This window comes from Hirundo rustica, assembly GCF_015227805.2.
Source record: "Hirundo rustica isolate bHirRus1 chromosome 5 unlocalized genomic scaffold, bHirRus1.pri.v3 SUPER_5_unloc_1, whole genome shotgun sequence".
NCBI lineage: Eukaryota > Metazoa > Chordata > Aves > Passeriformes > Hirundinidae > Hirundo > Hirundo rustica.
Window position 1 is genome coordinate 94,639 of NW_026690175.1, and position 27,543 is coordinate 122,181.

General features: G+C 52.9%; 2 protein-coding genes across 19 annotated transcripts; one reads left to right on the forward strand and one right to left on the reverse strand.

Annotated features, from left to right (window-relative positions):
• Positions 1-1,709: 1,709 nt before the first annotated feature.
• LOC120766092 (uncharacterized) lies at positions 1,710-6,251 on the forward strand. Of its 7 annotated transcripts, none has more exons than XM_058424261.1 (4): positions 1,710-1,925; positions 3,000-3,061; positions 3,171-3,799; positions 6,116-6,251. In XM_058424261.1, exons 2-4 carry the CDS (start codon positions 3,011-3,013, stop codon positions 6,249-6,251), a joined length of 816 nt encoding a protein of 271 aa, XP_058280244.1. In that variant the 5' UTR covers positions 1,710-1,925; positions 3,000-3,010. The 7 variants fall into 7 exon arrangements, 4 of the variants coding, with proteins under 4 accessions (XP_058280244.1, XP_058280243.1, XP_058280245.1 ...); XM_058424260.1 differs by lacking the exon at positions 1,710-1,925 and adding an exon at positions 2,719-2,897; XM_058424262.1 differs by lacking the exon at positions 1,710-1,925 and having other exon boundaries at positions 2,719-3,061; positions 3,171-3,275; positions 3,487-3,799; positions 6,116-6,227.
• On the reverse strand, positions 3,948-27,201 carry LOC120766093 (uncharacterized). 12 transcript variants are annotated; one of them, XR_009208651.1, is made up of 12 exons: positions 27,135-27,199; positions 20,942-21,085; positions 20,598-20,712; positions 20,031-20,134; positions 19,495-19,578; positions 19,303-19,396; positions 12,112-12,214; positions 7,143-7,301; positions 6,515-6,641; positions 6,054-6,203; positions 4,720-4,810; positions 3,948-4,575 (listed from the first exon to the last, which is right to left on the reverse strand). XR_009208651.1 is itself a non-coding variant. In XM_058424259.1 (10 exons), the coding sequence occupies exons 4-10, from the start codon at positions 20,972-20,974 to the stop codon at positions 17,296-17,298; spliced, it is 564 nt and encodes a 187-aa protein (XP_058280242.1). In that variant the 5' UTR covers positions 20,975-21,085; positions 21,176-21,257; positions 23,307-23,467; positions 23,586-24,202; the 3' UTR covers positions 17,146-17,295. The 12 variants fall into 12 exon arrangements, 4 of the variants coding, with proteins under 4 accessions (XP_058280240.1, XP_058280239.1, XP_058280241.1 ...); XR_009208649.1 differs by having other exon boundaries at positions 6,054-6,641; XR_009208653.1 differs by having other exon boundaries at positions 6,054-6,641; positions 20,594-20,712.
• Positions 27,202-27,543: the final 342 nt, after the last annotated feature.

Genomic DNA, 27,543 nt, shown 5'->3' on the forward strand with positions numbered 1-27,543 from the left:
CGCAGCCGCGGGGCTCGGGGCGCCGGATAATAAAGCCCAGAGGGCCGGAGCCCGGCGCCCCCACCGTCCCTGGAAGCCCCCACACGGGGACAGGCCCGCTCGGGCGCTGTCCCCATTCCGGTTAACACACCGCCCGACACTGCCGGCTCTCCGGCTTTCCCTACATCACACTGGGGTATCCCGGGGGGGTCGGGGTTGGGGGGGGTCGGGTGGGGGGTCGGGGGTTAGGAAGGGCCCCCTCATTAGGAGGGGGTCCCGGGGTGGGTGGGTTAGGAAGGGCCCCCTCCGGAGGAGGGGGTCCTGGGGGGGGGAGGGCCCCCTCCGGAGGGGGGGGTCCCTGGGGGGGGGTCGGGGTGGGCCCCCTCCGGAGGAGGGGGTCCAGGGGAGGGGGGCGGGGCGGAGGGGGGCATTCCCCCTCCAGTCCCCGCCCCACTCCTCCGGACCCCCTCCTCCGGACGGGGTCTGCCCCGGCCCCCTCCCCGGGACCCCCTCCTCCGGACCGGGGCCCGGGGGGGGGGGGGGGGGGGGGGGGGGGGGGGGGGGTAGCAGAGGGGGTCACGTCACTCTGCAGCACAAACAGACACATGTCACAGAAAAAAACAGCCTCCCCCCTTGTGCCCCCCCCACCCCACCCGCCCCCCCTCCCTCCCCCCGGGCCCCGGTCCGGAGGAGGGGGTCCCGGGGAGGGGGCCAGGGCGGGCTCCCCCCGGAGGAGGGGGTCCGGGGGGAAGGGGGCGGGGACTGGAGGGGGAATGCCCCTCTGCCCCGCCCCCCTCCCCCGGACCCCCTCCTCCGGAGGGGGCCCACCCCGCCCCCCCCCCCAGGGACCCCCCCCTCCGGAGGGGGCCCTCCCCCCCCCAGGACCCCCTCCTCCGGAGGGGGCCCTTCCTAACCCACCCACCCCGGGACCCCCTCCTAATGAGGGGGCCCTTCCTAACCCCCGACCCCCCCCCCCCAACCCCGACCCCCCCCGGGATACCCCAGTGTGATGTAGGGAAAGCCGGAGAGCCGGCAGTGTCGGGCGGTGTGTTAACCGGAATGGGGACAGCGCCCGAGCGGGCCTGTCCCCGTGTGGGGGCTTCCAGGGACGGTGGGGGCGCCGGGCTCCGGCCCTCTGGGCTTTATTATCCGGCGCCCCGAGCCCCGCGGCTGCGGGAGAAAGAAGGAGCGGGGAGGATGGACGAAGGCATCAGGGGGGCAGACGGGGTGGGTGAGTCAAGGACAGAGGGCAGGTGGGGGTGTCGGGGTGTGCAGGGCAGCAGGGGCAGGGGGTGGCGGGCTGGGGGGAAGGAATGGTGGAGGAAGAAGGAGGAGGATTGATGGCAGGTGGGGGCAATTGGGAGGGGGAAGGGGAGCAGGGAGAGGGTGCAGGGGGGAGCCAAGGTGCGGGGGGAGGGAAGGAAGGGTGAAAGGCAGAGGGAGAGGACAGAAGAGTAGGGTAGGGTAGAGATGTGTAGGTGTATGGGGGGGGGTGGGGGGCGACGGCCCCGGGGGGGGAAGGAGGGGAGGGCTAGGGGGGAGGGTGTGGGGGGTGGGGGAGGGGAGAAAGGGAGGGGAGAAAGGAGGAGTGTAAAAGAAGAGCAGTGTAAAAAAAAACAGATACAGAGAAAAAGAAACACAGAGAGAAAGAAATATGGAGCCCGGCCCGGCAGCATCCTCCCTCGCTGAGCGCCGAGGGGCAAATGGCTCCGCGGGGCCCTCCGCGTGGATTAAATCCCCACAGGCCCCGCCCCGCGCAGCCGCTCTGGGGCCCCGCGCACCTGTGCAGCTCCAACTCGTCACACCTGAGCCGGCCCCGCCCCGCCCCGCCCGCGCCCCTTAAATCCCGGCCGATCCACGCCTGCTCCCCTCTCTGCGGTGGATGCTCATCCCGGGATGCGGCGGGACCGTCGCGAGGAGCGCTGCGCGGAGCCCGAGGCGCTGAGGTGAGGCCGGCAACGGGACCCGGGCCCGGGATTTGGGTCCGGGTCCTGCCGGCGTCCGCTGGGGGTCCCGGGTCGCGTGATCGGGGCAGGATTGGGGCCGGGATAGGAACCGGGATTATTACCGCGGTCGGGAAAAGCCGCTCCGGGACGGGCGCGGGGCCCGAGCTTCGGTGCTGTCGCCACCGCTCCGGCTGCGGCCGCTGTGTGGCCGGGGTCCCGCTCGGGCTCCGGGCAGCGCCCTCTGCGGCCGCGGGGAGCCGGGGCCGTGCCGGTGCCGCTGCCGGGCCCGCCGGGAGGGCCGCCCTTCCCCGGAGCGGACGCCGGATGGCGGCTGGCAGCCGGCGGGGCACGGGGACCGCGCCGCTCCCGCCGCTCCCTCAGCGCCGCCTCCCGCCCCGCTCGGCGCCCCCTGGCGGACACGGAGCGGCGGCTCCGCCCGCGGCCCCCGGCGCGCGCTCCGGGCCCGGCCCCGCAGCGGCTCCTCCCGGCCGCGGCCCCCGCGGGGATGTGGAGCCGCCCCCGCCCCGGCACCCCCGAGGCCACCGCGCTGCCCTGCGCGCAGCAGCGCCCGCCTCCCCCTGCCCCGTGTCCGCAGCCCCGGGGAGCCCCCGCCCGCCGCCGCCCCGCCCAACGAGCGGGGCTGCGGCGCCGCGGCCGGGAGGAGCCGCTCCGGGACAGCCGCCGGGACCTCGGGCCGCTCAGCTGATGCACCTGCCAGGTGAGACCCGATGCTCGCCCTCCCTCCATCCTTTCCCTCCCCTTTCTCTGTGGCTTGCACTCTCCGATGCAAAAATGCCCAAAACTCTGGGTTTAAAAGGCCTGTGAAAATTGTTTTCTCTTTATTTCCAAGGCATATCTTGAGTGGGAAGGGATGCAGAAGGAGCACCGAGCTGAACCCTTATGTGAACACCTCGTCTGGGGATTGAACACACAACCTGGGTTCAGCACCCTGCTCCAACCAGCCGATCTCGGGTCCGTGGCAGTGTCGTGCCTGGGATGGGAATGCCAAGCGCCAGCAAGGGAATTCCTATGCCAATGCAGCTCCTTCTTTGATGCTGATACTGCTTTATGCAGCAGCCCCTGGAATGTCCCAGGACAGAGCTCCGTGGCCAGCACCTGACCGTGGAACAACACAGGTTAAGGCTTGGGTGCACAGCACAAAGCTCTTCCCATAACCCTGATTTCCTGCCCTTTCCAGCGTTTCCCTGAGGGCTGTAAAGGTGATTGTGCCATGTCTCTTTGCAGGGAGGAATGAGCAAGACAAGCCCTGAGGGTTCCCTTGGTCCGTGGCCGAAGTTCTTCTGGAGAGCGTCAGGGTTGGTCCTGCCTGCAGAGGGGCGTCTCCTGCAGGTGAGTGTTCCCAGCCCAAAATCAAGGCTGGGGTCTGAGGCCGGGGCTGCTCCTCTGGCCCAGAGCTGCACGGAGCCCTCGGTGACTCCTGCTCGCTGCCGGCGACGTTCCTTGGTGTTTCTGTGGGTCCCAGCCGGCCGGGAGCGCGGGGCGGGAGGAGGCCGGCAGCCCCCGAAAGGCAACCAGCACTTCTTGTCCTTGGGGCGTGCAGGGGAGGAGCCGTGCCTGCAGCGTCCCGCCCGCGGCACGCAGCGTGCCAAACACGCGTCCCAGGGACGGGCGCCGGGCTGCTCGGACAGCGCCGGCACAGGCACGGCTGAAGGGCTGCCCGCAGCTCCTCGGCCAGGGGCTGCTCTGCACGGGCACGGGGAGATGCTTCACCCCGCACGGAGGCCACCGAGAGCCCCGAGGCGCCCCGAGGAGCAGCTGGCACTGCCTGGGCACGGGCGGCTCGGGCCATCCGCAGAGGGGCTCAGACGGCGATTCCCGGTTCCCACCTCCCGGAGCTCCCCCGCGGCTGCCAGGTATGTCCTGGCCACCCCAAATCCCCCCCTTCCAGCCTGAGGACATCATCCATCGGCAGCACTAAAGCCGAGGGGATTTCCCTCACAGAGATGAAATCCCCAGCAATTCTCTCAGAGATGCCTTAAAATGAAAGGTTAGACAAATGTGTTTGGATGAAATTTGGAGTTTTTCAGGAAGCCAGCTGGAAGCACAGAAGTGATGGAAAGCTTTTGCAGGTGGGTCCCACTGGAGGTGCGCTGAAGGCCAGGATGCGCATCCCTTTCCTGAGGGAAAAGAATTTGCAGAGGGCCACCGCTGAGGCTCTGGAAGGAGCTGAGCTTCTGCAGGCAGAGATGTTCTCCCGTGGGCACAGGGGCAGCCTCGGCACGGGCCGGGAGCGCGTCCGGCTGTTGCAGTCCAGGGCATTCCTTTGGTCGCCCTGGAAGGTCAGAGACCTGGGCAGAGGGGTCTGAGACCCTGGCACAGAGCCCAGGAAGACGCTTGCTTTGATCTCAGTCCACGGGAAAGGCTTCCAACACTGAGAGATGAATTGCAGGCCACAAGAGTGTGAAAGGTAGTCATTTAGCTTCTCACAGGGTGAAAAATCTTAGGTTTGGGTTCTTTAGTATGGAAGTGGATGGGAGCAAGATGGAGGACTTTGGGCGTTGCCTCTTGCTTCTTCTTTCTTCTTCATTCACTCCATTTTCTGCAGCGACGGTGGCACAAAGTAATTTAGGGAGACTGGGTCAGAGCAGAGATGACCTGTTTAGTACAGGTACTAGGTATTGGCAAATAACTACATAAATAAAGAACAGGTAACAATTAGTATAAGAGGCAGCGACCTCCCAGTGCAGGGGCACTCATCAGATGCCCGAGCAGCTGCACAGATCTTAGCTGGGCACAGAAAGGAGCGTAAGATAAGAAAAACAAAGCGCGCAACCTTGAGAAATCAGAACCTGAAGGCTCCGTCTCTTTTTTGCGGCTGGCTCGGGGCTTTTCAGAAGGCAAAGGACTTCCAAAACCACCTGAATCTCGGGAGAAAAACCTGAGACCTTTTTACCTCAATAGCCATTGTTGCCTCTACAAATTCATTCAGATTTTTTTACCAAAATGTCTCTTATAAAAATAACTAGATTTGAAAACCAAAACCACAAGTGTGTGTTATGTCTCTTATCCCCAAAATGTTCATTCTGTCCCCTACAAATTAAGTCAGATTTTTTTCCCAAAGACACTTACTGTTCCTACATAATTACCTCAGGGTTTGGCCTCTAAATTCTACCTCATGTTACCTACTGATCACTTCATTTCTACCCCAATATGTTCATTCTCTGCCCTACAATCCTCCCAAGTTCTACCCCCAAATTCCCTTGCCTACCCCCAGTGACTGCCTCAAGTTTGCCAGTGTTCTCTCTCTCCCTAGAGATTACCTCAAGTTTAACCCCCAAAATTTTCCTTAACTGTCCATAACTTATCACCTCATTTTTACCTAAAATATTCATTCTCAACCTTGAGATTATGTCATTTGCGTATTTGCCCCCCCCAAATTCCCCTACACGTCCACTATGGATTCCCTCATTTCTCCTGCAGCATTATTTACTTCCTACCATGCGGCTTTTGTCAAGACTTACCCCCCCAAACAGTCCCTCTGCACCTAATTTTTACTCCAAAACGATCACTCTACAGATTATTTCATATAATCTTTACCCCAAAATTTCCCCAGTCTGCCCACAACTGCTTCCCTCATGCTACCTCAGTATGTTCATGCTCTCCTCCAGAGATTCGCTCACATTTAGCCCCCAGATTTTCCCTACATGCCCACTGCTCCTCAGCCCAGTTTTTCTTCAGTGTTCATTCTCTGCTCTTGAGATTTTGTCAAGTTTTGCCTCCACAAATTTCCTTACTTGTCTACTACTTTTTTTACTCCAAAATATTCATTCTGTCCCCTACAGATCACATCGAGTTTTACCCCCAAGATTTTCCTTCTGGTACAATATTGATTAACTCTTTTCTGCTCCAAAAATTTTCACTCTCTCCCCTAAACATCACCTCAGCTTTTCCCTCAAAAACGCTACCTCGCTCCCCTCAACATCCCCTCACATTTTCCTACACAAACCATTCTTGTGTCCCCTCTCAATTGCCTCAGGTTTTCAGCTAAAAATGTCACTTCTGTCCCCTCTAGTTATTCCAGGTTTTCCCAGTTAGCAGCTGCAAGGAATTCAGGCAAAAGACAGCAGGGAACAGCTGTAAATTCAAAGGCAGAAGGAGAAGATCTACCAGCAAAGGGGAAAGGCTTCAGAAAACATTTCTGCAATTAATAATTATTTCCAATTCCCCAGTGAGAAGAACACGAACTCCCAGCCATTCAGGCCTGACAGTTCCCTGCAGCAAGAGCTCAGCACACGCCCACAGAGGCAAGTCCAGCATCTGAAAGAAAGGAAGAAGAAGAAAGAAAGGGCCCATGACGAAGGATAACGGTGAGAGGATCTGCGCTGAATGTTGGAACACCTGGGAGGGTCACATGTAGAATCCAGAATGAGGAAAACCCCTCAGGGATTGTGCATTAAGTCATGAATGGGTAGAAAACAGGATCACAGCTGGAATTCAGAACAGGGGAAGCCCCAGACCAAAGCAAGAATCCAATACCAGAATCCAACCCAGAATCCAGTATGAGGGGAAACCCAAACGGGACTGTGCCAGAAGTCTGGAATGGGGGAAAAAAGTGGGTGAGGTTGTACCTGATGTCCTGCATGGGGGAAAGTCTAGACCGCGCATCAGCCATAATCCAGAACAGGCGAAAACCTCAAACAGATGTCAGCCGTGACCCAGAACAAAGAGAAACCCAGATCACACTGTGCCTGGAACCTGCAGTGAGAGAAAAATCCAGCCTGAATCGGGGCCAGGTGGCAGCATGGGCGCAAAATGGGGCAAGATCACTCACGGAGCTTGGCACAGGGAAAAAATTGCTGGGAACACGCACAGAGAAGGAGATATGGGAAAAAGCAGGCGGGATCACGCACAAAGCCTGGCATGAGAGGAAAAAGCAGCGGGGCTGGACTTTGGAACCCGGCAAGGATGGAAAACTTGGACTGGCTCATGCGCAGAACCCAGCATGGAGAAAATCCCAGACCGGATCACACACAGAGCATGGCACGGGGAACAACCCAGAGAGCAGCTGTCCTGGTTTAGGGACAAATTTGGGAGAAAACTCCTGAATTGGGATCTCTCTGGGAAGCAAACTTAAATGGCCCCTCCCTCTGACCGGTCCGGTAACAAACTCTTTTGGAGAAAAGTGGAAAAAACTCTTTTACATAACAAACAAAGCGCATACAAGTATAAAGAATGAATTATACGAAAAAATAAAACCTCTTGCTCTGGAGTGAGGTGGCAAATTGAGAAAGTTCTTGCCGTAGGTGTAGCGCGGCTCTCTCTCAGTCTCTCATCGGTCCCAGTCCCTCCGGCGCCGCTGGAAAATGCTGAGGTCCAGGCTCCAGTGGGCTGCAGGTGCAAGTCCTCAGTGCTCTCCTGTCATGGGTTAGTACAGTTTAGTTTTTTTAGTTAGAGAAGAATGTAGAGTAATTCTCCAGGTCAGCACCTGGGAATTGCTTTAGAAAGGACAGGGACCTATCAGAGGGTTAGCTGGAATACTGGCATCTTCTGACCACTGAAGATGGTTGGCTATGACTTTAGGAAGTACCATATAAACCCCCTTAATTTCCTGTAGGCGGGTCCCTTTTCCTTCTTTCCTTTGGCCAGAGGGAGACAGGTAACATCGAGCTGGGCCTGCTGCTCCCCCCTGTTGGGGGGAGCTGGCCTGAGGCCTGGCCGGATTCCATCGGCTCCCAGGTCAGGGGGCATGGGAAGGAGAGGTTGCTGCTTTACAACAACCACTTTCTCCAAACTTCCCTGGAACAGGGAGAGATCTCTGCCGAGCCCCTGATAAGAGCTATGGGCACCATTTAGGCTGAGGCCACCCCGATTTACTCCGAGGGGTGGGCTGAGAAGGTATTTATGATCCTGCCTGTTTTGGGGTTTTTTTTGATTCCGGACTGCCCGGGTGCCCTGATCTCTGATGTTTCTGTGTGAGTTCTTCCTCCCTCACCAGCACAGCCTTGAACATCTAACACCACAAGCTACAGAGGGAGAAGCAAAGACTCGGAGCAGATTTAACCCTTTCCTAGGAACACGAAGCTTCCAGAGCTTAGCCCTTCTCTGAGAGAGTAAGAAAGGACAGAGTGAACATAAAGAAAAAAACCAGCATGAAGTCAGTAAAGTAAAAAGTGAAAAGACTATTAGGGCAGAGGGTTGAAGAGCTGGTTGTTCCATTCTTACTTGAGCCATGGAAATGAACTCTATATTTAGATCATTCCTTTAAATCATGGGAAAGATATGCATTTGGGGAGATGATTGTTTAGATTTATGTGTAGATTTAAGCAAAGGTGTTTATGATGGACTAAGTAATATTAATCTTCTAAGATGCTTGAACAGAGAGAAAGATGAGAAGCTCTCTGCGCCAGTGAAGAAGTGAGAAGATATCTCTGTACCTTGAAGTGAAGAATCCATTGCTTTAGAGTTATTCATCTTTAAAAGGTGACACCCCAGTATGCAAAAGTCTAAGACCCAAGCAGCTTGGGGACCCGCTCATGGGAGGAGTCACAGAAGCAGTTTTTCCGGGCGGTTGTTTTTGTAACAGTTAAAAAAACCCACAAGAGAACTGTTCTAAGTTGTCAGTGGGATCCATAACTCTAAGAGAGACTCTTCCCCTGAAGAACTGATGAAAGACTATTGTCAGATAGTGACACTGACTGAAAATTACAAGTTTTATCTCTTTATGTTGTTTTGTAGGAAAGTGAACAGTTTGTAAGGGGAGGGAAGAGTGTTTTTGAAGTTTCATTCCATTTTAGGTTTTTTTCCAACTTTCTTTTCCCTATTCTTTTAGTGTGTGTTAATAAAACTATTTGTTAATTTTTAAGGTTGAGCCTGCTTTGTTTTTCTCCTAGTCTCTCTCCCACAGAAAGAGTAAGTACTAAGACCAGAATTTAGTCAATGTGAAACCACTACATTACTTGGTGTTTCCGCCCGGTTTCAAAATGAAAACTATTACAGTTTTTCAGTCTAGAGTAGGTTTAAACAGTTACAAGAAAAATGGAAAAAAGCCAGTCTAGGGAATTTCTCTGCCCTAGCTAGCTGAAACTAACTAAAAGCAAAAAGATCTCTGTCCTGCAGTCTCTTTAAGCCTCTGCTGAGCACCCCATCTGGAGAGGAAGGTGTAGGAGTCAGGTGGCTCTCTCAAAACAAACCCCGCGCTTCTCCTCGCTCTTAGAACCAGTCTTAAAGGTACAGAACTCAATATACAGCACAAACAGAACAGATGACTGGGGATACAGGCATCGTAAAGTCACCCTAGGACAGCAGCGCGTGCGGAGTACAGAAGGGGAAAAAAGATGGACCAGATCACACGTGGAATTTAGAATGGAAGAAAATGTGGACAAGCCCATGTGCAGAGTCTGGAATCAGGAAACCACGAGCTGGATAGCAGAAAGAGTCCGGAATGTGGGAAAATGCAGACTAGACAATGCAGGCAATCCGGAATGGGGGAAAATGTGGGCGGGATCACACACGGAGACAGGAATGGAGGAAAACGCGGACAGGATTGCACGTGGAGTCCAGATTCAGGAAACCAGAGAGCTGATCGCCTGCAGAACCCAGAACGTGGGAAAAGGCAGACTGGATCATGTATGGGCTCCAGAATGGGGGAAAACACCGAGCAGATCACACGTGGGGTCCAGAATGGAGGAAAACACAGAGGAGATTGTGCACGGAGTCCAGAATCAGTAATTAACTCGGATTGTGCACAGAGTCTGCAATGGGGGAAACCGGGATCACACAGAGACTGGAACTGAGGAAAATGCAGATGGGATCACATGCAGAATATGGAATCAGGAAACTCTGGATCAGGTCATGCATGGAGTCCAGAATGTGGCAAAACATGGACTGGAGTACCCACAGACTCCAGAATGGGGGAAAACCTGGACTGGATGGCACATGGAGCCCAGGGTGGGGGAAAATTGGAGCAGATTGCACGTGGGGTCTGGAATGGAGGAAAACACAGACACAGGGTCACACCTGGCATCCAGAACTGGCAATTCACAGACTGGATGACACACGGAGCCTGGAATGAGTAAAACACAGAGTAGATTGCGCAGAGTCCAGAATCAGGAAACCGTGGACTGAATTGTGTGCAGAATGTGGGAAAACATGGCCCAGATCGCACACAGAGTCCAAAATCAGGAAAATGGACAGGAGCACTCAGGCAGTCTAAACGTGGGAAAACACGGACTGGATGGTGCATTATACAGAACTAGGAAAACGTGGATGCGAGCACGTGGACTCAGGAATTGGGAAAACACAGTTGATTGCACACACAGTCTGGTACGTGGGAAAATGCGGAGTGGACTGAAGGTAGCCCACCCTCAGGAAAACACGGGCGGGATCACGCAATCCGGTGACCACTGTGGGAAAACCCACTGGTCACCAGAAATCGGAAAATCATAGGAAAAGGTCACAGGGCAAGGGTCAGGATGAAAGGCAGGGGCCGTGCGCAGCATGCGCTCAGCGTGTGCAACCTGTGCAGGTGCTTGGCCTACACAGGGGCTGTGGTTCACGCTTGGTGTGTACTTGTGGCAGGTGCATGGCATTGCCAAGTTCAGGAAATGTGGTACCGCAGAGTAGAGCTCTGGCCACAAAACTAAGCCCATCTTCATGTTTTTAATTCTCTTTGCATTCCAGTCTCTTTACCACATCCTCCAATCGCTGCCCCGTCACAACAAGAGAAAGATCCTGTTTCTGTACTACACCTAAACACAGAACTGAACTGGCTGCCTGTTACTGCCAATATCAGCTTTGAAAGTCAGTGTTCAGGGTGAGACATTAAGGGCAAAGCAAAAGGTCAGAGAGCAGTAGTCAGGGTGAAAGGAGGGCAGGGCCTTGCTGGCTGCCTTGTGCGTGGCAGGGGTGGGGACAGCGCAGGGCCGTGGCCTGGGGAGGCACGTGGTGGGTCCACGGATTCAATGAGCCCCCACCCAGCCCAGGCTCAGCACCCCTGGCAGAGCCCTCTCAGGGCAGCACCTGCACGCTCAGGCGGCCACAGCCAGGGTGGGGACACCGTCAGAAGCACCCTGACTTTGTGGCAGAGACGGTTCCTCAAGAACACAGCCAGGACCGGGCATGGCCACGACCACGCCAAACTCTCCCTGTGCTCCGCACGGCAGCGTGGTCTAACGGCTCCAAGGGGGCAAGAGAAGGACACTGCAGAAAGTGCAGGATGTGTTCTTGCACCCACAGAGGGAGACTGCTCCCGTGCCAGAGGGCTGAGGCCGGGGGGAGCCAAACAGCCCCCATGTGCTGGGAACTCTGACCTGGGGGAGAGGAGGGGAGCGGATAAAATCCATGCAAAGCAGAGAAGGGAAGTGCCTCCAGCCCCAGTGCATACTGTGAAAAGCTTGTGAAAGGCTGGGCTGTTTTCCTCCTTCTTCCATACCTGTCCCTCCTCAGCCATAGTGCACATCCATAGAGGAGCTGTGGAACTAAGGCCTCAAGTCAGTCGTACCCCATGCTAAGTGACACTTTTTCTCAGGGACACAGAGCATTTAGGCTCAGCCTGGAGGAGACTCTCACTAGAGTTTCAGTGACAGCTGCTGTTGGGTTTCCCAGAGGTGGCTTATTTCAGTTGGGTTTTGTGAAAAAATAAACCCGTTGGAAATAATTTACAGGCAGAATTTTTCAAACAAATACATAACAAAACACGACCTTGCTTGTCTCGCTGGGAATCCCTCTTCCTCAAAGTCCCTCTGGACCTGAGGACGCCAGGGGGTTCCAATGTGACAAGAGACGGAAAAAAACCTAGGATGTGCAAAGCACCCAGCTGGATTGCCTGGCAGCATTCTGGAAGGAAAAAAAACCCAACTGTTCAGCTGTTTAGTGCACAACACAAATATTAACTAATCCAGCTGTGGGAAACCCAACAGCACGTCTCTTTCAAACTCCATTGGGAATCTCCTTCGGGCAGCGCCTAAATCACCTACTCCAATTAACCAGTGTGCACATGGAGGGCTCTGTGTGGAAGGGTCAGTGCAGATCCTGCACCCTTATGTACAGAGGATGAAACCAAAACCCAATTTTGCTCCACAAAATCAAATAGAAAATAATTAGAAGAAGGATATTGTGCACTAGAAAAGATCTGCTTGCCTTTGAATGCAGTGCCCCAGAACTCAAATAGTCACTAAAACAAGAAAACACACGCAATATGAACAAAACCACCAAGTATTAGACAAACCTTTCCACACAAGTGTCATTCTGCAAAATGGTTTCCCCAGGTCTCTTGGCCTCATCCCAAACCCTTCTCCATCCTCAGGGTTACTGCACTCACTCCAGGGTACCTGGCAAAAAAAGGAGCAAGTGGAGGCTTTGTGCTTCCCTGGCATCTTCTCTCTCCACCAATCCAGGGCAAATCAGAGCCTCCAAGGGAGGCACAGATCCACCTGCAAGGGCAAGGACTGTTCCATGTCCACAGAAGCTCCGTGGCAATATTCAAATCCCAGCAGCAGCAGCATTGACCAGTCGAGGTAGGCAAGAGCACAGCATCAACCAGTGGTGCCCATTACCCATCGCATCCCTGACATGCAGCTGTCCTGGCCCCCAGAGCAGATATCCAGATCTCTCATGAAACCAGGGATGAGAACAACACCCGGTCCTTTTTCCCCCCGCAAAGAAGAATAAAGTGAAAATATAAACATCAGCTTTAGGGGGGTTTTTTGTTTGGTTTTTTAATAGGTGGTCATAACTCCCCCACAAAGGACAGAGTTATTCAGTGTCTTGGTTTTGAAAGACAGTTGTCTCCTAAGGAGAGCTAGAGCCTCCCTTGGAATGTAAGAGAATGTAAGCCCCCTTCCCTCTAAATTATTATGATTTTGCAATTAGATGCTTTCAGGCAAAGATTTGGGAATAGGAGTAACAGTTCTTTACTAGGAGTATTAAAAATAAAATTAAAAAAAAATAGTAGTACAAAAAAGCCAAGCAAGGTAGCAACCAAAAATCCTGGAAAACTCTGACAGAGTCAGGGAAATGACCTGGCACCCTTGGTGGTCAGGGTGTTGGAAGCAATCCAAACAACTCCTCCTGGAGTAACAGACGTGGTCCGGGGGAGTAGAGATGGTCCTGTAGAAAGTCCAGTGGTGACAAGATGGGTCCGGTCTTCCTCTGGGAATCCAGTGGGAAAACTGGATACCTTATGTTCTTCAGTCCCAGTTTTGATCTTGCTAGGAACAGTTGGCTCCTCCCCCACTGGCTGGAGCATCTCACAATGGGATGATGGAATGTGTCATGTCACTGGTGGGCCCTAATGGCCCATAATCAGAAAACGCCCCCCTGGAGGATGGAGGGGCGTGCAGTACACCTAAAACCGATTGCCCCAGAGGTGGAAACACAGCCCCACCATCTGCCCTAGACTCATCCAAGCTGCACTGGGAAAGGGCGAGGCTCCGGAACATCTACAGTACATCAATGACATCACTGTGTGGGGGAACACAGCAACGGAAGTGTTTGAGAAAGGAGAGAAGATCATCCACATTCTGCTGGAAGCCGGTTTTGCCATCAAGAAGAGCAAAGTCAAGGGACCTGCCCAAGAGATCCAGTTCCTGAAAGTAAAGTGGCAAGATGGACGGCATCAGATTCCCACCGAGGTCATCAATAAGACCACTGCAATGTCTCCACAGACCAGCAAGAAGGAAACACAAGCTTCCCTAGGCCCCATAGGTTTTTGGAGAATGCACATCCCTGAGTACAGCCAGACTGTGAGCCCTCCCTACCTGGTCACCCGCAAGAACAATTTCCACTGGGGCCCTGAACAGCAACAAGCCTTTGCCCAGATCAAGCAGGAGATTGCTCATGCGGTAGCCTTTGACCTAGTCAGGATATGACCAGAGGTGAAGAATGTGCTCCACTCTGCAGCCGGGAACAATGGCCCGTCCTAGAGCCTTTGGCAGAAGGTGCCTGGGGAGACGCGGGGCCGACCGCTGGGATTCTAGAGCTGAAGTTACAGAGGGTCCAAAGCCAACTACACTCCAACACAGAAGGAAATCTTGGCCGCCTAGGAAAGAGTTCAAGCCGCCTCAGAGGTGACTGGCACAGAAACACAACTCCTCCTGCACCCCGACTACCGGTGCTGGGGTGGATGTTTAAAGGAAAGGTTCCCTCTACCCATCACGCCACCAACGCCACATGGAGCAAATGGATTGCCCTCATCACTCAGCACACCCCTATTGGAAACCCGAATCGCCCTGAGATTTTAGAAGTAATTACCAACTGGCCGGAAAGTCAAAACTTTAATCCCACGGATGAAGAGGAGCAGGAACAAGTGACACGTGCTAAAGCAGCTCCACCATATAACCAACTGCCAGCCAAAGAAACACGCTAAGCTCTTTTCACTAAGAGTTCCTGCGGCATCATAAGGCTAAACCAGAAGTAAAAAGCAGACATATAAAGCCCCACACGACAAGTTGCACAAGCCACTGAAAGAGAGGGTGGATCGAGTCAACTAACTGAACCCAAAGCTGTTCAACTAGCCCTGGACATTGCTGAAAGAGAGAAGTGACCAAAGCTCTACCTCTACACCGAGTCACGGATACACAGATTGGCATTCACCAGTTCTCTGTGGGCTTTGCTGGAAAGGTGGGAAAAGGCCAACTGGCAGCGTAGGGGGAAACCAATCTGGGCTGCAGATGAATGGAAGGGCACTGCAGTCGGGTAGAGAAGTTACCTGTGAAAGTCCGCAATGCAGATGCCCATGTCCCCAGGAGTCGGGCTAACGAGGAACACCAGAACAACAAACAGGTAGATCAGGCTGCAAAGACAGAGGTGTCAAAGATAGACTTAGATTGGCAACACAAGGGAGAGTTGTTCCTAGCTCAATGGGCCCATGATGCCTCAGGTCATCAGGGCAGGGATGCCACCTGTAAGTGGGCACGAGACCGAGGGGTGGATCTAACCATGGACAGTATTTCTCAGGTTATCCATGACTGTGAGACGTGTGCTGCCATCAAGCAGGCCAAGCGGGCAAAGCCGCTATGGTACGGCGGGCGATGGTCCAAGTATAAGTACGGGGAAGCCTGGCAGATTGACACCATCACCCTTCCCCAAACCCGCCAAGGCCAGCGCTACGTGCTGACCATGGTGGAAGCCACCACTGGATGGTCAGAGACCTACCCTGTGCCTCACGCTACTGCCCGGAACACCATGGTGGGCCTTGAAATGCAAATCCTGTGGAGACATGGCACCCCGGAGAGAATCGAGTCAGACAATGGGACCCACTTCAAGAACAGCCTTATAAACACCTGCGCTAGAGAACATGGCATTGAAAGGATAGATCACATCCACTCATGCACCTTGAGGATCATCAAGCCCCTCCCTTTTTGTGGTTGGGGCACCTGCCACTAGACCAGGTTGCTCAAAGCCTCATCTAACCTGACATTGAACCCTGCCAGGGATAGGGCATCCACAACTTCTCTGGAAAACCCCTCTCACTGCCTTGCCACCCTCACGGTACAGCATTTGTACCTGTTCTGTAATAGAAACCTGCCCTCTTTCCATTGAAGGCCATTCCCCTGTGTCCTATCATTCCAAGGTCTTGTATATACTTTTTTCCAGCCTTCTTAAAACCCCCTTTCAGCACAGGAAGGATGCTCTAAGTGTTGCTAAAGCCTTTTTTCCAGGCTGAAGAATGCCAGCCTTCCCAGCTTGACTTCATAGGAGAGGGTCTTTAGCCCTTATTTCTCCTCTGGAGTCACTTAAGCAGGTTCAAGTCCTTCTCATGTTGGAGGCACCAGAGCTGGACACAGCACTCTGTGTCCCAGGAAAACCATGAAAACTATTCAGTTCCCTGTGGATAGTTAAGACGTGTAATTTCCTGGTCTTCCACTTCTCAAGGTAGATGATACTGGAATTCACTTTTTTAGGAATGTAGGAGCATTTGGGATGCTGGCAAAAGGAACAGCCCTAAGTAAAGAGGTTTAGTTTTTCCAGAGAGGATGTGTTCTCCTAATGAAGCCTCTCTTTTTTTCTCTTTACTTGTGTGGTTTTGTTTGTTCATTTTTTAATTCTGATTGTGAACTTTGATTTAGTGCTAAAACGCTCATACAAGAAGGCAATCAAGATTTATAGCTGCAGTCCTAGACTTTAATGTCAGATAAACAAGATGCAACATCACATCATTTAAATAATTTTAATACTACATTAGCATATTTCCTTATGTAACTGGCACAGAGCTACTAAAATGCTGTTTTAGGGCAGGAAAAATAGCAGAATGTGAACTGGGTCTGTTCTTCAGCAATATCAGACCTTCGAAACTAAACTCACAGCTCAGGAGTGCAAACTTAAGTGCAATAAAGCTTTGTGGATATAAAAACGCTTCACACTGTCAGCTGAACTCGTCGATGTTATGCTGCATTTCAGTGTGGTATAACTTGAGATGCAGTTATGGATATGTCACATCCCTGATCATGCACCAGCTGCCGGGAAAGATGAATGGGGCAATGAACTACTTAAGACTAGCCTGAAAGCACTTGGCAGGAGGACCTTCAAAAATCAGAAAGTGAACTTAGCAAAGGCCACCTGGATGGTCAACACACAAGGCTCCATCAATTGAGCTGGTCCTGCCCAGTGGGAACACCTGCACACAGTGGATGGAGATAATGTTCCAGTAATACATGGGACAAGTATGCTAAGGAAGGGTGAGAGAAGGAGAAAACATGTCCCAAAAAAACTGCTTTCTGCAGATGAAATAGAACTCACATTTTTAGGTTACATAATCCAGTACATTCAGGTTCTTGCTCACGACTCCAGGGGGCGGACGCAGGATTTTCTTTCCATGCTTAAATCACAGAGACCAGCTTCAGGAATGTTGTCATTTACTCAGGCTCAAAACAAGAAGTTACAAAAGGAGAAGCTCATCACTGCAACTCAGCATTCCTACCAAACACTGCCGTGTTGATTTGGCACAGCCTGGTTTTGTGGCAGCGGTAGGGAGCCCACAGAGGTGGCTTCTGGGAGAAGCTGCTAGAAGCTTCCACCGTGTCCAACAGAGCCACTTGTTGATAGCTCTGAAGATGGGCGTGCCGCCAGCCCAATTAGAAAGGCGGGTAAGGCCTCATGGTCCCATTGACAAAGACCATCAAAGCAGCCCGCAGGCAGCTTGTTCCAGGGGTTGGGAGGCGCCGTGCCACAGCCCATCCCAGCGCGGCACAGGGCGAGGCGCCGCTGCGGCCACCACCAGCTCGGTGTGGCCGCAGCAAAGCCGGCCTGCCCGGCCCCATGGCCAGCTGCGCCCCAGGCACGAGGGCAGGGCTGGCAGCGGCAGCTTCTCCTCCGGCAACACGCACCAGGAGAGGCCTTAAACAGCGCCAGGGCCCTGGTGGCTGCCGCTGCCCGCGGCAAAAACACGGCGAGCGACTCCCCGACGCGCAGCCTAAACGAGATCAACCTCCTGCTGCTGGGGGATCCTGCAGTGATCTTTGAAGTGGTGAAACCTTCTAGCAGTAGCACCTACGAGCAGCAGCTTTTCTTCTAGTCAGAGAAGAGGAGGAAGTGAGAATGTGCTGGAAAAGAACAGGGCAGCACCAAGGTCAATGGACAAAAGAGGGAAGAAGTGCTCCAAAGTGCTTGTCACAGCTGAGATTCCTCTGCAAACTGTAGCGAGGACTGTGATGAAACAAGTTGTGGCCCTGTCACTTTGCATTAAGTCCAAGGAGACAGAGATCCACTCACAGCCCATGGGAAAAGCACTCATGCCCGAGGGGGTGGAAGCCAGAGAAAGCTTTGGTCCAGTGGGAGACCTGACAAGAGAGTCCCTGCTTCTAGAGATAAAGAGAACCCTTGCTTCCCAACTAGAGCACACAATCCCTAAAAAACTGCACCCTGTGGATGAGGAACCCATGACACAACAGCTTTGGGAAGACTCTTTACCTGTGGGAGGGACCACACAGCATACCAGAGAAAAAAACTCCTCTCCCTGAGCAAACAGAAGAAAAATTTAAATCATGAACTGACCAAAACCCCCATGCCCTGTGTCTCCTTGCACTGTCAGTAGGAAAGAGGAAGGCCGGGGGCGGGGGGGGGAAGAGGTGTTTTAAAGGCTTCATTTACTTCTCACTATCATTCTCTGACTGTTAATAATAAATTAACCTTACACCTTTAAATGTGAACCTGTTTTGCCCTTAGAGTGTTTTTTCTCCCAGTTCTTAACCCCGAAGCACTTCATTATTATTTTCCCCCCTTCCTTTGCCCAACTACAGCAGCAGAAAGCGAGTGAACAACTTTCATGGGTGCCTGGGTTTGGCCAATTGCCTACAGTGATTAAGATACAGCGCCAGTCACAGCCTAAGGCTGCACCATCCTCCAGAGCCACAGCCCGCGAGCTGGGAACCCCCTGTCCCAGCCAAGCACTGGAGAGCCTCTCCCACAACCGGGAATTCCCACGGGCGCGTCCACCCGCCGGCAAAGAGGCTTCCGACTGTGCTGGGACAGGGCCCAGCTCGGACAATTGGGTGCCAGCAACAGGCTGACACAACGTCCAGTACGGCAACAGCCGGGCTCGGCTTCCTCGTGGATTGGGCCCCAAGCCTGGCCAGGGCTCAGGGAACAACCCAGGAGCTGCCAGCAAGGCAAAAGGTCTGATTTTGTGGCTTTGTCCAGCTTCTCAGTTACAGAAAGGTCAATCCCTGTTTTGTCAGTGAGCAGATACCTAGGCCCTAACGCTAATGATCCTGTGGACTTTGTGAATGAACGCGTACAAACACAGCATTAGGCTGGAAGGTTCCATCAAGAGCTCAGCTTTGGCTCAAAGGTGAGGGCTGTTTGTTCAGCCCTCACCACCTTCAGCAGCCCTGAGCCATCTCTTAAGCAGAACCAGGACAGAAGAGCCCAACTACTCCTGACTTCCAGAGCAGCCCCTGCTGCCTTGGCACTCTCCCCTTTAGTCCTTGTCTTGAAGGTCAGCACCATCCAAGAAACACAAATCCAGGCTCCTCCTACTCCTTGAAGGAGGTCCAAAAGGGCACTAAGCTGTCTCAACACAAGAGCAAGACCAGGATGCTCTTCCTTGGGCAAAACTCAAGCTACTAAAACACCAGACACTGACAGTCTGCTGAAGGATATCGATCCAGCTCTACTGACAAGTGGCAGTTGGAGAGAGGAATCTACAAGGCCTTGAGAAGTCCAAACCCAGCCCCAGATGTTTTCCTGCTCGTATCATTCAGCTCTGCACTTACCTTGCAGAGTCTTCTGCCAAGTGGTTCCAGATGCTCTGCTGCTATCAAAAATACTCACAATCACCTTATTTCTAGGCTCCAAGAAGTCTCATCCCATCCTCTTTGTTCAGATGTTCCACATGAGGGTTCCATGTAAAACAAGCTCTTTTCCTATCCAGATCCTTTCTTAAAAGCTGTAAGAAGCCCATGATCTCACAGGTACTCACAGAAACGCTCCCAACACCATTTGCTGCTTCTCTCTCTCTCTGCCAGGGTCCCAAGAAATTCTGTGTCAGTTCTCGTCCAGCATTTGCCAGGGACCTGGAGAGAGAAAGGCACAATCATTACTATTAATTATGGCCACAGGCTTTGGGCTCAGGGGTGGGTTCAGCCTTCTGGAAGAAGCAGACACTCCTCACCCCGCTGGAGCCGATTCCTCCATTCCCTGGTCGGCTCTCGCAAGCCCTTCAAGCCACTCTGCAACACTCAGCACTGCCACAGAGCTACAAGAGAGCAGCAGTTTATCCACAGGCGATTTCGCCTAGCACACATTTCTCTCGTGTTTCCAAAGCAATCCTAGGGCTTATTTTACACCCCCAGAAGCACGTGCCCACATCCACAACGACACCGGATTTTCACAGTGTGCCAATAGGAACACAAACAGATTTAATACACTATTCTTCAGACAACAGCTCACCCACTTAACCACTGCACACTTGGACTGCTTCTTGTGGGAGGGCCAACAGAGGTGCACCAGCTTTAAACACAGAGCACGAAAACAGAAACCAACTTGCCTCCACCAAATGAAATAAAACATGAGCATAAGCCACATGAAATGATACCGTGTCATAGAAAACACTGATTTGCTTAGGACATAGTGCCCAAGAACTTAAGCATCCAATTAAAACTAGAAAACACATTCAAAATGGGCCAAAGTAGCAAACATTAGACCAACCTTTCAACACAAGTGTGAGTCTGCAAAATGGTTTCTCCAAAGTCTCCTTGTGTCATCCCAAGCACCTCTCCAACTTTAGGGGTCACTGCACTCACTCCAGGGCACTTGGAGTAAAGAGATAAAATAAACACAGCCTTGTTGTTTTACACATGGTGGTTCCATCCCCGGCAAGGTCAGAGCTACTTTGCTTCTTGTTTACAAATCTCTTTGCCGTGGCTTAGAGTGAAAGACTGGAAGAACCCTGTTTGCAAACACGTACACAGATAGACCTACAGGCTTCATTTCAAACACTTGGCTGCAATGAAAAGCAGCTATGCAGCCAACGGGTTCTTACTATCTGCTGTCATACAGCAATACAAAAGGATGAAATTATTACTTAAGGAAACACATATGGGAAAAGAAACTTTCACAGCTGGGCCAGGTGTGTCAGGGTGGGCTGTTAGCAGGAGAAGAGGCTCCAGCTCCTGGCAGGATTTGCCTCTCATTCCCTCAAAGGCCCAGCTGCAGCCTCCAGCCAGTGAGAGTTCACCCCCTGTCACATGCAGATCGGCCATTCCACTCACAAACCTCCTCCTCCCAGGAATGCCCACGTGGCCAGGCCCTCCACAAGCGCAGTCAATGCTCATCAAGGGTCCAGTGTCTCCCAGCAGTTGGGCCAAAGACTTGCAGCACCTGGAACGCCCTGGAAGAGAAACACGGGAGCTTGTGGAACCAAGGAACGGAGGAGCTGCCCTGTCCCAGCTCTGCCTCCACAGCCAGCAGCAGGGCAGAGGCTGCCCTCAACCCCCGCCAGGGCTTCCCCTGCAAAGGGCAAACACCGGCACCCAGCTGGGGACAGACGTGGCACAGCCTGAACACGCTCAAGGAGCGCCTCCAGAGGGGACAAAGGGACAACCCCAAACAAGACTCACAAACAGGGGCTCACAGAAACTCCCCAACACCATTTGCTGCTGCTCTCGCTGCCAGGGCCCCGAGAACTTCTGGGTCCCCCTCTTTGTCACGTGCGTGTCGGTGACATGGAGAAGACAAGGTTATGTTCACTTTCTGAGCAGGAGCTGAAACCAACAGAGAAGCACAAAGTGAGACAAAAATCCTCTTCCCCCATCCTCTAGAGTTCCAAGCCAGGAGAACCAACAGAACTCAACTGTTCTGTAGGAGGGCAAAAATCCAGGTAGACTTTTAGCTCAAGTAGAGGAATAGCTTCTCCTTCCCACTCCTTGGTAAAAACTATGGAAACAGGAGAACGAACACACCAAATCAGCTTGGTCTGCACAGCAGGTTTTCTTCCAATGCCCCTGGCAGCCAGAAGAGACGGGCCCTGCCCATCCCCACAGCACACTGCTCTCATTACAGTACATCCCATAATCCACAGCCACCCAGCCCTTCCAAATCCAAAACCCAGCACCATTCCCAATGGGCTGCCTCACACACAACAGGTTTTTCCAACCGCTGTCACACCTGAACACCTTGGGGTCCTCAGCTACTGAGGGACTTGGAGCAGAAACAAGCTCAGCAGTATAAGAAGGGTAACACTGCTTAATTCTCTTGCCAATCTCTGTAAGAAGCTAATTTTCAACTGTTTATTGCATGAAAGCAAAGTTAAATAAACCAGCTCTGGGGAAAAAAATCCAACAGCAGCTATCACAAACTCCACTGCAAAACTGCTTCAGGCTGAGCCTAAATCAGCTGTGTCCCCAGGGATGGAAAAGGAAAACCAAAATAAATGAGTCCCGCCTCCAACAGTGCAGGAAGACAAAGACAGGACAGCACAGATGCAAACAGCTGTGGGAAAACTGCCCCAAGTTGCCACGTTCCAGTCCTGCTTTCCTACAAGATTCAAAAAGAAGCACCCTTTTCATCTAGAACTCCCAGGAGCAAATTTCTGTAAGTATTCCATGCAGCACAGGTCCCAGGATGTGTACTGGACAGTAGAAGTGTTTGGCCGGGGCAGCAGCAAAGACACAGACAGCAGCTTCAGGAATCCAGCCTCATCCACCAGAGCTCAAAGCAGCAAAGAACTCCAAACAACAAAGCCCTGCAATGCCCCTCACCACTGCTACCAAAGACAGCAGCACTACAGGGACTGAGACACAGCACCAGGGACCCTGAGACTTCACCATCCTCCAGAGCCACAGCCCGCGAGCTGGGAACCCCCTGTCCCAGCCAAGCACCGGAGAGCCTCTCCCATAACCGGGAATTCCCACGGGCGCGTCCACCCGCCGGCAAAGAGACTTAGAGCTCTGCTGGGACAGGGCCCAGCTCGGACAATCGGGTGCCAGCAACAGGCTGACACAACGTCCAGTGCGGCAACAGCCGGGCTCAGCTTCCTCGTGGATTGGGCCCCAAGCCTGGCCAGGGCTTCAGGAGCAATCCAGGAGTTCCCTTGTCCCTGCACCTCCCCACAAGGCCTTGGGCAGCTTCTCCACAGAGAAAGGTCAATCCCTGTTGTGTTAATGAGCAGATAACCCAGATCCTAGCACTAACCATCCTATGGCTTTCATCAAGAAGTGGAGATAAATATAACATTGTGTTGAAGGTTCCATCAACAGCTCAGCTTTGGCTCAGGGCCTCTTGTTCAGGCCTTTGTACATTGGTGACCAGTACACACCCACAGCCATCCAAGTGCTTCTTTACATCTCCACGAGCACGGCCCAAGCCCCACACACACAAGAACATCAAACTTTCCTAGTGTATCAATAGAGACAGGTTTAATTTTATTTTATTCTTCAGTCAACAACTAATCCAATTAACTACAGGGCACTTGGACTGCTTCGTGTGGAAGGGTCAAAGGAGCTCCCGTGCATCCTTAAGTACAAAGCACAAAAACAACAACCAGTTTTGACACACAAAAGGAAGCAGAAAAAAAATCAGAAGACGTGATCCCACAGACTAGAAGGTATTGGCTTGCCTTTGGGTGTAAGGCCACAGAAGTCCATCCTGCATTCAAAACAGGGAACTCAGCCCAGGTGGACAAAAGCACCAAGCATTAGACAAACCTTTCAGCAGAAGTGCCATTCTGTGAAAATGGTGTCTCCCAGACTCTTCGCCTCATCCCAAGCCTCTCTTCAACCTCAGGGATCACTGCACTCGCTCCAGGGTACTCAGCAGGGAAAAAGAGCAAGCGGAGACTTTGGGGCTTCCCCAGGATTTTTTCCCCTTTGCCTGCCTCATCAGACAGCGCCCAGTGGCTGGGAAATGCTCTCTGGGAACCCGGGGCAGGCCACAGCCTCTGAGTGTGGCACAGATCCCCCTGCAAGGGGAAGGAAGGATTGTTACCTGTCCCCAGGATCCCCACGGCCACACGCCAACCACAACCGCAGCATTTGCCAGTCGAGGCAGGCAGGACACAGCCACAGCCAAGATCTCTCCCTCAAGCACAGCACGGATCAACTGCCCAGGAAAGGAAGGGCTGCTTGAAAGGGCAGGACAGCTCCGCCCTGGGACAGAGGCAGAGGAGGAACCCGGCAGGCCATTACACCCCTGAGCACCACCAGACAAGCGCTCCAGGCTGCAATGCTGCCCATCACATCCCTGAAAACCACCCGTCATACACACCAGAAGAGCTGCAGCAGAGATCCAAGCGTGCCCCGCAACTGCCAGACACAAGAACAGCTTCAGGCCGCTGCTTCCCTGAGAAGAAAGTGAAAACATCAGCATCAGCTTGTTATCTTTGAGGGGACTTGAGCTACAAAGGGGCACACCTTGGAAGCTTTCATTCCCATCCAAGTTGAAAAACTGCCCAGAAAAATCATCTCAACCAAAGCTGTGATTTGAGGGAAATGAACTTATTGCTTCCAGCCTGTTGATACAATTTTGTGCAGCTTGTACTGCCTAGACTACCTCTAAAATTATACCAAATGCATCCCATTCCTCTGTTTACATTATGTCATTGTTAGAAGAAAGTATTTAACTACTTTTGAGGCTTGTCCCTAGTTCAGTTGACATTTTCCTTTGCAGAGCTTTTCAAAGAAGCCTCTGCTTCGCCTCTCACAGGTGCTTAAGCATTGTGACCACAATTTCATATTCTTCCCTGTGGATTTCAGAAGAACGCTGAATTTCAAGAATAGGACAATCGATTGAAAACTCTGAGAAACAGCCAGAAGAGAGACAGGCTGTCCTTGGTGGGGAAATACTTGATTCCTCTAGATCAGCAACAGCACAGCTGACGTTGCAGTGCATTAGCTATAAATAACATTTACTTACATGAGGAAAGGCCACAGAGTTCCCACAGATTTCTGACTTACCCAAGGTGCTCCATAGCCAGAAGGGCACAATTACCAGCAATTGGCGTGTCCGCTAGAGCTGCCAACCTTATTCAGGTCAGGAACTTCGGCTCAGAAATCCCTTCATCAGCTCACAAATTCCTGGAGGCTCATTCAATTCTCGGTGGAATACGATTCATTACACTGCACAGACAAGGACCTTGCACCTGTTGGGAACAGCCCAGCAGCTACACAGCCCTCTAAATGCTCTGAGGGAAACAAACAGAAGTCTGCCAGTTGCAGCGAGTGCTGCTTACTTTATGACAGGAGGCAGCTCTACATCAGAGCTAGCACAATACCCCCTCAAACTCCAGCATCTCCCAGAGTTTTGGCCCCTTGACCAAGAAATCCTGAGCTAGATGGAAACCTGGATTTTCCTACTGCACTGCTACCAAACATCAGGAGGGTGGAATATCCCAGATCATGTCTTCCCAGCCCATCTTCAGGCTTCTCTCCAAGCCCAAGGGTTCCCAGTGCAGAACAGAAGCAGCACCCAGCCTACAGCTCCTCAGTCCTGAGAGGAGGACATGTCCATGGCAGTTCCAGGAGTACATCAGGGCTGGGAGGAAGCTCACCAAAGGGAATACCAGGCCTAAAACCTTAAATCCTTGTGGGTTTGTTTGGCCAGGGGGCAGGGGCAGCAGCAAAGACACAGACACCAGCTTCAGGAATCCAGCCTCATCCACCAGAGCTCAAAGCAGCAAAGAACTCCAAACAACAAAGCCCTGCAATGCCCCTCACCACTGCTACCAAAGACAGCAGCACCACAGGGACTGAGACGCAGCACCAGGGACCCTGAGACTTCACCATCCTCCAGAGCCACAGCCCGTGAGCTGGGAACCCCCTGTCCCAGCCAAGCACAGGAGAGCCTCTCCCATAACCGGGACTTCCCACGGGCGCGTCCACCCGCCGGCAAAGAGACTTCAGACTGTGCTGGGACAGGGCCCAGCTCGGACAATCGGGTGCCAGCAACAGGCTGACACAACGTCCAGTGCGGCAACAGCCGGGCTCGGCTTCCTCGTGGATTGGGCCCCAAGCCTGGCCAGGGCTTCAGGAGCAATCCAGGAGCTCCCTTGGACTGTAGACTCCCCAACAAGACTACAGGTCTGATTCCATGGTCTTGTCCAGCTTCTCAGGTACAGAAAGGACAATACTTCTCCAACTCCATTCCCTGCTTTTCCTTCTCTTCCAGGGTCCCAACAAGCTCTGCCTCAGCTCTTGTCCTACCCTTACAAGTGACCTCAAGAGAAGAAAAAAGAAAACCAACAGTTATTACTGCTCACTCTGGCCACAGACTTTACATTCACTAGTGGGTTCAGCCTTCTGGAAAGAGAAGCAAAGCTCAACCTCCTGGGGCTGATCTGTCCATTCCCTGGTCTGCTCTCACAAACCCTTCAACCACTCTGCCAAACCCGCAGAGCCACAAGAGAGCAGTCCTTAGCCACAGTCACTTCTCCTAACACACATTTCCCATTACATATCCAGAGAAATCCAAGCGCTGATTTTACATTTCCATATGTGTGACCCAAGATCCCACGCACACAAGCACACCAAATTCCCACAGTGTGCCAAGAACCTACAGGGCACTTTGGATGTATCCTTAAGTACAAAGCACAAGAAAAACCCAATCTTGCTGTGTGAAAACAAACAATGAAAACTGCAGGAAATTCTTCCATAGAACAGAAGACACATACCTTCCATAGAACAGAAGACACATACCTTTAACCCAGGCAGGCAATTAACTGCAGGAGGGGAAAACAATGAAAACTGCAGGAAATTCTTCCATAGAACAGAAGACACATACCTTCCATAGAACAGAAGACACATACCTTTAACCCAGGCAGGCAATTAACTGCAGGAGGGGACCACCTGGCAGAAGAATGCTGACCAGCCAAACACAGAGCACAGAACCAGGGACTGCCTGAGTGCCTTGAGGCAAGCATGCTGGATTGAAAGTAAAGCATCAGGAGGAATTAACTCTGCACAAATACTTTGTGAGAAATTCTAAGTCAGAGCTACAATTTAACAGGAAAATTACAATAAAGACAATAGCACAGAAACACTGGCTTAAACCAGACTATGACCTGACATGCTGTTGCTCAGGGCAGTGCTTTTCTCTATCATTCACCCCACTGTGGGACCACATCACAGTGCTGAGTCACCCTTCCCTGCAAGCTTTTCAGTCTGCACCTTCCATCACTCAGGAGGAGCCTGAATTAACAAAAACACCCCAATGCCCCCTGCCCCAAGCACGGATACAGCAACACCACCTGGAAAGGGAGCAAAACTTCACAGCTCCCATCCCAAACACGAACCCTGGCCAGAACCACAGATGCAGCAAAAATTTACAGCTTAGAGGAATTAGGGTAGGAAAGGTTCTGTCTCCTGTTCCTTGCCCAACAGGCTCCAATTCCACACTGCAAGTATGAGTCAGGGCTTTAACTGTAGAAGCTTGAAGAGCTGACATAATTCTAGTCTATAAAGGAGCTTCCCAAAGCAATTATCTGGCCTAGCAGAGAGCAAAACCCTCTGCACTCTACCAGACCACCACAGGAAACCCAAACTAAGGGCAGAAGCTGATGCAAAAGATACAAAAAGCACCACTTCTGCCCTATAATGACCAGGAAAAAGCCAAACTGCAGCAACTCTTGCCTCCTAACTCCTCATTAAGGAAGGGCTTGGAAGCCTGAAGCATACCCTGAGAGAACCTGGGAGCTACAGCCCCTCCAGCATTAAAACAGCTTCGGCTGGGGCCACCCAACATCAGCCCTGCACCACACCACACGCCCAAACACACTGACTCCAACACAGCTCAAAACACTGAGTTAAACCATGCGCTTACCTCGTTAAACAGCCGAGGAGAGGAGACCACCATCACACACCAAAGACACGGCCACAAACACCGTCTCCCACCCAGCACTTAGAACCACCACCCCCGGCTCGTGATTGGCCGATCCGCAGAGGCGCTCGCAGCGCTGATTGGGCCGTGCGCCCAGGGCCCCCCCTCCGCCCCGCCCCCCGCAGGTGTGCGGCGTAACCGCCCCGGAGCTCCGGGAGCCTCAGGTGGAGCTGCAGCACCGCCCGACCGCCGGCAGGGGGCGCTGCCGCAGCGCCGTGTCCGTGCCGGCGAGCCGGGACAGCCCCGGTCCGCGCCGCTCCGGAGCCGGGGCCGCCGCGCCCGTCCGGTTTAAACCAGAATGAGGGGACAGCACGGCATTAGATCAGGGACGCTGGGAGACTCACCAGAAATC